The sequence below is a fragment of the Pterocles gutturalis genome, unplaced genomic scaffold (assembly GCF_000699245.1).
Source record: "Pterocles gutturalis isolate BGI_N339 unplaced genomic scaffold, ASM69924v1 Scaffold46980, whole genome shotgun sequence".
Lineage (NCBI taxonomy): Eukaryota > Metazoa > Chordata > Aves > Pterocliformes > Pteroclidae > Pterocles > Pterocles gutturalis.
The window spans coordinates 486-10316 of record NW_010145004.1 but is presented as its reverse complement, the minus strand read 5'-3'; the positions used below and the strand labels follow the sequence as shown (position 1 = coordinate 10316).

The following is a 9831-nucleotide window of genomic DNA, read 5'->3' as shown; positions in this document are numbered from 1 at the left end:
TCGGTGTGATAATAATAACAACAGTGCACGCCCCTCCCGGAGCGTTTCATGGGCTATATGCGTCTGGGAGAGGAGCACAACCAGCCCCCGGCTCCTCTTCAGGTCTAATAATAGGCCGTTCGCTTGCTCTGGTCTGGAATGGGAAGTGATAAGATTTTAGTAATTTAATAAAAGCATAAGATACGCGGGGTAGATAGAACTAAGAGTGAAATACAGGAAGTGTTAATAAATAACGAAGTTACAGTTAAGAGTAATTTTTATTGTGATTCTTTTGCAGATTATGAATTTACTGTTAGGTGTTTTCTCAAGGTCTAGAGCAGAACCGAGTCTTCACGAGAACTTCTTCCCAGTCACCTATGAAGCTCCTGATTTGGAAGTTGCACTTCTGCAATGAAGAAAAGGAGACGGCTCGCTGCAAATCTAAAAGAAAAAGTTCATTTTGGCCACAAGAAAGATACTTCAGAACAGATTCTTATAGTGGACTGTGCACAAGAAATTGTCTCCAAGTCTGCAGAAATAGCTCCTGCAGATCAGCTTGAATCTTCCCAAGAACTTTCGCCATCATCAGAACAAAGAAAGCTCCTAAGCTCATTGCAGTATAACAAAAATCTGCTTAAATACTTAAATGATGATAGACAGAAACATCCGTCATTTTGTGATTTACTCATAATTGTAGAAGGAAAAGAATTTAGTGCTCACAAAGTTGTAGTGGCTGTTGGGAGTAGTTATTTTCATGCCTGTTTGAGCAAAAATCCAAGCACCGATGTTGTCACGTTAGATCACGTAACTCATTCTGTCTTTCAGCATTTGCTTGAGTTTCTCTACACCTCTGAATTTTTTGTGTATAAAAATGAAATTCCATTGGTGCTGGAAGCAGCAAAATTTTTAGATATCATAGATGCAGTGAAGTTACTAAATAATGAAGGTGTTTCTAACATACAGACTGACGTGGTAACAGATGCACCTGCACCAGTAGAAACACTCAATGAACTGACGGGTAAACTGTTAAATAGCCACCAGTGTACCTTTTGTGATCGAAGCTTTTGTTACAAGAAGTCCTTAGAAAATCATTTGGCTAAAGCCCACAGATCCCTTTCCCTGGAGAGAAAACATGGGTTAAAAATGGTTGAGAAGGCTGATTTTTCCACGAGACGTTCTATGAGAAGCCGTAGATGTCCAGCCAAATTTGATGACAGTGACAGTGAAAGTGGTGATGCCTCTGACAGCAATTTGGAAAAAGTCAGTTCTGACAAGGAAACATCTGATAGAAGTGAATTTGAAGATAGTGAAAGTGAATGCAATGCTGATGAAGAGGGACAGGAAGAGGAAATGTCAGGTGAAGATTCAGAGTCTGAAGAACAAAGCGAAAAAGAACAGAATGATACTGAAGAGGGTTCTGAGCCAGTTGATTCGGTGGGAAATATTCCTGAAGGCTTAGCTCCAGTCATCGTTCAAAACAGTAGCAAAAAACTACTGCAGTGTCCCAAGTGTGATAAAAAATTTGATCGAATAGGTAAGACCAAGTTAGGTTGATCTCTCTACTTTTTAGCATAAGGTGGTGCTATGTATATGGGAAGTAAAATGAGCTTTATCTCTGTCCTAGAGAGTGATTATTAGAATTTCTGGATCATCTCACTGATGCAATGTGCTGCTGATTTTTCTGAATGTATTTTATATGTGTGGTGCTAAACAGTTTCAATAAATGAAAAATCTGCAAATGCTGAATTTAGATCTTTTTCAGTGCTCTGGATTCTGGTTGCTAGCATTGTATGTAAAAGCAGCATTGAAAAAAGAGGGAAATATAGCAGGATATTAAATGATGAGTTGCATGAAGTCTGAAACCTGTGTTGTATTTTCTGCCAAATTCATTTTTAGTAACAAAGCTGTCATTATTGCTGAAGTAAAACAGCACCATTGTCACACAGCCTGAAGTTCTTCTATTCTACAGGATGCTTAGCATCCAGCCACTCTGACTTCTAGCTTGATTCTTCTGGTCTGTAGTTAACACCAAGTAATACTTTGTCAGCTTAATCTGTTTTGTTAGGATCGTTTCTGTTACAGTCAAATCTAGGTGTATAGTTATTCAGGATATCAGAAGAGTCAAGATTCCAGCTTTTCTGTCCCCCTTCCCCACGTTAGAAATAACTTACTACTGTACTCAAGAATTTTGGTGTTCTTTCAGCTGGAATAAATGTTAAATTATGGTCACGTAAGGTATTGACTTCCTTTCAATCATCGGAATTAGGAAAGAAACAGTTCCTCATAGTGTTGGACTTTTTTGTTGTTGTTGTTCTTTAATAGATGCATTGTGTCTTTCATAATTTGGAAATTTTTACGAGTTTATGAAAATGGAGTGGGGCTGGTGTGTGTTAATTCCTACTCACACACAGTGTGCTTAGTTTGCTGAGGTGAAACACATTTTCCAATGTCACAAATTATATCGTAGAAGCTATTTAACATTAAAAATGTGGGACTTAACTTACTTGTAATGCAATATCTTAAAATTAAACCAACATAGGAAATTTTCCGTATTTGAGAGCTTTGTTATTAATATTGAAAAGCTACTGTGGTGCAGAAATAAATGGCTTGTGAGTATTTGGGGTTGTAGTGGTACATTTCAGTTTTACACACGTTGGAGGTCCTTTTCTCTTTGCGCTTTCATGACTTGGAATTCTAGTTTTATACTCAAAAAATAAAAGAGAAATAGCATTAAAGCAAGTGATACATGAAGTATTTCTTCATAAGCTGGTATTACTGTAGACAACTGTATTTTAAATTTATGAGCTACAGTACTTTTTTTTTCTTTATCTAACTCCCAGAAGTAAGATGAATATTCTACAGAGAAAAAAAAAATTATCTAATACAAAGCAGAGAGCCTGCTGTTGACTTTAGGTAGGTAGGTCCTCATTGTAGGACTGAATTCTATCCCCAGAAAAAAACCTGGCAAACAGAAGAGGGAATAAAGTGGTGTGAAAGAAGTGGGAGAATAATATTTTTGTTTATGGTAATAAAAACGTGTCAAACAGAAGAGGGAATAAAGTAGTGTGAAAGAAGTGGGAGAATAATATTTTTGTTTATGGTAATATCTTGGGTCACAAATGTCATTTTCAAGGGCCTGTATCATTCATTCAGTGTTTTGTTATTTGAAAGTACCTTAAAAATAACCAGTTTGTTGCAAGTCTGTTCCCTGTTCTGAAGAGGTACTTCATGATCAGTGTAATGAAAGAGTAGCAGCATAACTTTCAGTACATAAGAACAGAGTATGCTGCAAGGTTAAACAAGAGTGGCTCGTAGCCCTCACCCAGATTTAACAGTAATACAGAACCCTTTGATTTTTACTCTTTATTGTAAAAATAGTTCAGATGGAAGTGTGTGGAGGAACCTTAGATCAAAGGTGTATGTGATCACCATGCAGTTTTCAGTGGTATAAACCAGTAGAAATCTTCAGATGTGTGTGGAAGGTACTTAGTTCTTGACCACGTTTGGCAAAGGTGTTACAGAACAAACCCCAAATGAGTGTATTGTAGGTGATACCTGGTACAGTTGGTGGTAACAGATTTTTTTGTTGTTGTTTTTGTTGTCTAGGCAAATACGAGAGCCATACACGTGTACACACGGGTGAGAAGCCTTTTGAGTGTGATATATGTCATCAGCGCTATTCAACCAAGTCCAACCTGACAGTGCACAGAAAGAAACACTCCAGTGATACTGACTTTCATAAAAAGGAACACAAATGTCCCTACTGCCATAAGCTGCATGCAAGCAAAAAGACTTTAGCAAAGCACGTGAAGAGGCAAGTATGAGCACGTTTTTGAAGAATCTTTCTTTTTTTTTTTTTTTTTTTTTTCAGTTCAGGAGTGAAGATAAATGTATGTGTGTCCACAGCATGTTCTGCATTATTTCTGTAACTGTTTTTTCAAATAAGTATCTTTTCAAAGGGCATGGGGATTATCAGTATCATACCTGCCATAAGGAGTGCATAGGGATTTACTAAATAGCGATAGAAGTCCTGTGAGAGTTCTATCATAGGCTTTTACTATAAATTTTAGAATGCTCAGATTAGCTAGCAGAGTCAGTCAGAACACAAGAGTCTTCATAATTAATTACCTGTGTTGCTTTTATTTAGAGGAAGAATAACATATCTTTGGTTTTAGATGTTGATACTATGCTGTTGATGATGATAGGTGGATAAACCGTTTCCATACCAATTCCTTTAGGTGAATAATTTGTTTATGACAGGTCTACTTATAAAGTATTATTATTTACATACGGCTTTTTTTCTCTTTCATTGTAAATATCCATAAAGCATTACAATTGAAACTGTCCTTTGTCTTACCAATTGTCATATGAGATTCTACAGGAGTCTATAGTCAACACTGCTTGCCAGTTACTTGTGCCTTTAGAATTGTTTAATTATCAGTATTCTGTTTGGTGATCAACTTTCATAACACACAAAGTTTAGAAATGGATATTTAGTATTTGGGTGGTCTTCCTCCTAGGTTTCATCCGGAGAATGTACAAGAATTTCTTTCTATCAAGAAGACCAAGAGTGAAGGCTGGAAATGTGATGTAAGTACTTTTGGTACTTCTGTTTTTTTTCATATAGATACTGCGCTGTTTTGTGACTTGAATACTTAAGTGAAAATCTAGTCTGTGTTTCTGTGACATCTCAGTAAGCTTTGTAAGTGATGGTATAAATTTCTTCTCTATGTCCTGATTTAAAGACTGAACTTTATTCTGTATGTACAGCTTGTGACCCAGTTGATAATACCAGACTGAATTCTGAAATAGTTGAAGGCACTATTTTTTCATGTAATCAGCTATTACTGTTGTTAAAATACATCAATTTGCAGATTATTAGGCTTGAGTGTTATGAATACTTTAGAAACAGAGTATTTGCTCTGCCATTAATTATGCACATTGAACACTGACCATAAAGTAGAAAATTATAGAATCCTTTCCTTGATTTTCCGCAGGAGAGGTATATGTGTGAACATACATCTACTATAAAAAGGATGTTGTAGAACTTCCATTCTCTGTCTTCTGGCAAATATAAATTTTCAAATGTGGGGTTTTGTTGGGGTTTTTTGGTTTGGTTTTTTTTTCGTTTTTTTTTTTTTAAAAAGGAATTAGTTTACTTTCTTTTTTTTCAGGACAGCTGTTTATGCAAGATGCTCTATGGGTCTCTATGTCTGTAATATTAGATGCCATAACATAATAACTAATTTTGCTTCGTTTATGAACTTTCACTTATTAACATATAGTAGGAGGTTGGGAGATCTCAACTGTAGGAATTTGTAGTGTTCATCTGCTGCTGATGGTACCATGCTTGGAGATATTATATGGTTGACCAAAGGGTTATGGTTACCTTACAGATGAAGTTAGGTTGTTATGATGTTCATCTCTCAGAAAGTACTCTTAGTGGATGAATGATTTGTTAAACTTCACTTTGTGGTTTGGGTTTGTTTTTTTCTTTTTGATAGAAAATTTTAAGTTTGTGTTAAGGAGAAATTTTTAAAAGTGGGCTGCTGCTCTTGTACATGGGCATCTTGTACATGGGCATCGAAAATGGACTTGAATTAAAAACAGGGGTAGAATTTTAGCTTTTATAGCAGTTGGAGAATGAGCAGAACCCTTTGGAGCTGTGAATTTGTTTTCAGGTTGTTTAGTATGTTCTGAGGGGTGAGGTGCCACAGGATTTCTTCGTGTTGTTGGTTTATGCTGCCGTCCATGTATGAACACCAGAATTTTGTGACCATACTTTATTCCTTAAGGAATATGAGCAAATTCTCAGAAACAGTAGATATTAATAGTAAAGAGAAGCAAAAAGGCTGTTATACTTTTTACAGGTATGGGGTTTTCTTACGCTGATATTTAACAGTAATTAATTTTTTAAAAATATGAAGCTGTTGCTTCTGATTTTCTGAGGCTAAAAGAGTGTTTTTCAGGTGTGTTCTGAGAAGATGATTGCATGAGTTGGGGAGTTGGGTAGTACTAAATTCAGCTATTAGAAACAATGGCAACAGTTTCCCAGTGAAATCAGCAAACACCGTGTTGATTTCTGTTAAGGCATAGGACCCTGATGTTAAACTGTAATACCTAGTCTAAATGCCTGTGGAAACTAAAAAAATTAATTAACATTAAACTGTTAGAGTTTATGTGAATAGGAAAAAAATCTGGTTATAGCTAATATATCTTTGACGAAGTGTATTATCATTTTAGATTTGTAAGAAATCTTTCACTCGAAGACCTCATTTAGAAGAGCATATGATCCTTCACTCTCAGGATAAACCCTTTAAGTGTACCTACTGTGAAGAGCACTTTAAGTCCAGATTTGCAAGACTGAAACATCAAGAAAAATTCCATCTCGGTATAGAAACCTCCTTCTGACATGTAAACAATAGATTTAAAGTCAAACCTTCCTCCATCATTGTATGTCCCGATCAGTCTGGTTTCCACCCCACTTTCCCAGTTCTCTGTTTTTCTAGTTTTGTGGGGGAGTTGATTGTTTTCGTTGTTGTTTGGTTTTTTACTTTTCTGTTCGGTTGGTTTTTTTTGAGGCATTGTATTGTACGTAAATAAATGCAACTTTTTTGGGGGAAGAAGAATTAAGGTTAGTTTTGTTTTAAAAGTTCTTTGCATGAAATTGGTTCTCAACTGTGGAGTCCCATTCTTTCTGAAGTTTTCCAAAGACTTTTTAATTTTATTTCCGCTGGGTAAGAACTAGATTGGTGATAGTAATGGGAATTTGGTTTTTCAAACAGTCTAAGTGGGCTTAATTACTTTTGATTATTAATTCTCAGTTTTTGCTTACAATAATTAAACTTGACAAAATAACTGGTATTAGAAATAACTTCTCTGAGCAGAAAGTGCACAAAGTCTGATTCAAGCATCCTGACTGTACTAAACAGTAATAATTTTCTAGCCAGAACTTTTGCTTTGTAAAGTCTTTTCCCAAGTAAGCAGTCTGTGCATCTTGTTTGGGTTAACTGACAGCTGATAGTACTATGTGTGCCTGTCTCCTTTTAGGGCCTTTTCCTTGTGATATTTGTGGCCGCCAATTTAATGATACAGGAAATCTGAAACGCCATATAGAATGTACTCATGGAGGAAAGAGAAAATGGACATGTTTCATCTGTGGAAAATCCGTTAGGGAACGGTAAGGAGTTGTGTGACTGCCTGAACCAGCAGAAGAGAGAATTCATTTCACTGAGGATTCCTGAGTTGTGCAAGAACATCTTGCATTTGTTTGGGAAGGAGTTTTCTCCCCTAGATATTTTTAGTAAATGTACTGATGAGGACAGGAGGATGAGGAACACTGGTGAGGCTAACTAAGAAGGAATTGGACTCCTCCAGACATGGTTTCATGAAAGGTGGACTAATACTGTACAACCTTTGCTGCTGCTTTTCTAAATGGAAGGAAAAAATGTTAATTCAGTGCTTTGAAAAGTGGAAGCTCTACAAGTTGGCTCATAAATTCTAGTATATGGAAAAAGAACATGGAACAGCTGTAGAAATAAGATTCCCCCTCCTCCCATTTCTGTTCTACAAATATGAGGGAAAAAGATATGAATTTTAAACAGTTGTAGTCACGGCTTCAGTGCAGGTGTCTTGCACTGCTCTATAAATGAGATCTGAAAGGTGATTTATGTTTAGATTCTGAAACAATAAACCTCAATTTTTTTGTTGTTTTGACAGAATACAGCTTCATCTCAATAACTGTGACTAAGATTCTAGTTATGCTTTATATGAGGAATATGAAAAGCTCTGAGTTTGTGCACTGCAGTATGTTTTCTTGATTTCTGATTTATTTTTTTTCCAATGACTGGCAGAGACCCCTGGAAGTATTCTAAGAGGAAGATTTGTGCCTAATGGGTTTTGTGGATGGTGTGTATTTTCTAGTAGTTTAGCCAATAGGGTATGCAACTGTTAAAAGAAAATGTACTCATGCAATAATGAAATGGTAAACAAACCACAGATAGTCTTTCAGGTCTATAAAGCTCACTTTGAACTTTAAGAAGGATTTCTGATGAAAAAAGGTCAAGATGTTTACACACTTCAAGTTTCATTTACGTTATGTAAGGCAGTTGAATATTTAAATGTTGTTGCTCTCATTAGAAAAGAGAATGTTTTTGTGTAAAGCATAAAAAATATCTTTGGAAAACTATTTATAATAAGTACTGGAAGGAGATCAAATAATTTTCTCTTTTGTTTAGTTCACACAGCAGCTGTGTATACAGTAAATATAATTGTCTTATTCCTTTGCTTGAGAGGAATTTTCACCTGCGTGTGCTTTTTTTTTTGCATTGGAAAGGTGATAGTAAAAGTAGGCATATGTATACATATATATGTGTATGCATATGTATACGTATATATGTGTGTATAAAAATGTATTTAAATAAGCTGTGTGCTGAGTTAAGTTACATTCACATCCATGATCTAGATTTCCATCAAGTTTGACTTTAAAGCTCTGGCTTTGTACATATAGTAGTAAGAAAATTATTACATAGAAAATAGTGTCGAAATTGATGTTTTCATTGATGTATGTTGTCCAAATGTATGTTGGGACGATGTTTTGTTTCTTCGCTTGTGTTATATGTACACGCAGCTGGTTCAGTAAATAGTAGATAGGTTGCCATGCTGCCTTTGGATGTACGTATAGATGTATGTATCTGAATACGTTGGTGCAGTTATTTGGGTATATGGCAATCCATCAGAGTTACAGACATTGAGAAACTGATAATCTGTTTCACTTTAAAGTGGCAGTGACATTCCTCCAAATTAAATTTTACTGCCTTTGTTAAACAGAACAACTCTGAAAGAACATCTGAGAATTCACAGTGGAGAGAAGCCTCATCTTTGCAGTATTTGTGGACAGAGTTTTCGTCATGGCAGCTCTTACAGGTACAGATTTTTATTAAATAAGCTGCTAAACTGTCTCGCTTGTTTGGTGATATATATGCATTTATGTTATCAACAATTTTTTTCATAATGTATCTGTCTTGATTTATTCTAACTCTGAGAGTATTAGTAGATGCCTTTAACATGCTTAAATGTTGAAAATATGTTAATAACCTGTGAGAAGTAATTTAATTTTTAATACAGACAGAATCCTATGCAAATCTTGTATCAAAGTTGACTTTCTTGCACATCTAAAACTTTTTCATCTTTGTTATTCAAAGAGAAAATAAGCAGAGGACTAAAATATCCTGCTAAGTTAACCTCAGATATGAGAGTTTAGCTCTGTTCTCTCTTACTTTCTAAGAGCAGTTTAAGGATACCTCAGCTGAAAGCTATTTCCTGATATTTGTGAGGAGCATTAAAGTCTGGTATTTTGCATGGAATTAGCAGTACAGGTTATGTTAACAAAATTTCATTTTATGGTTATATTTATGTCTATAAATATACAGACTTCATCTAAGAGTCCACCACGATGACAAGAGATATGAATGTGAAGAGTGTGGGAAAACATTTATTCGGCATGACCATCTGACAAAACACAAAAAAATACATTCAGGTAGGTATTTTCTTTGGAAATTGCCTTTGAAATTACTGTTTTGATGTAAGATCAAATAAAATATTTATTATGGATTAATAATTTTTTTCAGTACGTGCAATGTTTTAGGCCTGATAAAAGTTCCTCTCACTATTTTTAAGGTCTTCTAAAGTAGGGTTAATCTTACATGTTTTCATGGTTTAAAAGCTAAGTGTTTCCTCCATGTTAACGTAGAAAGCTGAGGGACAGTCAAAAACATGTAACAGTGAATTGTTTTAAAAATAATAGTTTAAAAAAGCAAAAGTGAAAAAGGAGGATTTTTTAATGAGTTCAGA

At 35.3% G+C, this 9831-nt stretch overlaps 1 protein-coding gene across 1 annotated transcript; it reads left to right on the top strand.

Moving 5' to 3' along the window:
- Positions 1 to 323: 323 nt before the first annotated feature.
- ZBTB41 (zinc finger and BTB domain containing 41) lies at positions 324 to 9513 on the top strand (the record flags this gene model as incomplete). The annotated part of the gene is made up of 7 exons (XM_010085254.1): positions 324 to 1513; positions 3586 to 3793; positions 4500 to 4569; positions 6223 to 6370; positions 7030 to 7159; positions 8809 to 8904; positions 9411 to 9513. Coding segments are annotated over exons 1-7 (1878 nt in total), but the record flags the coding sequence as incomplete, so codon positions are not given.
- Positions 9514 to 9831: the final 318 nt, after the last annotated feature.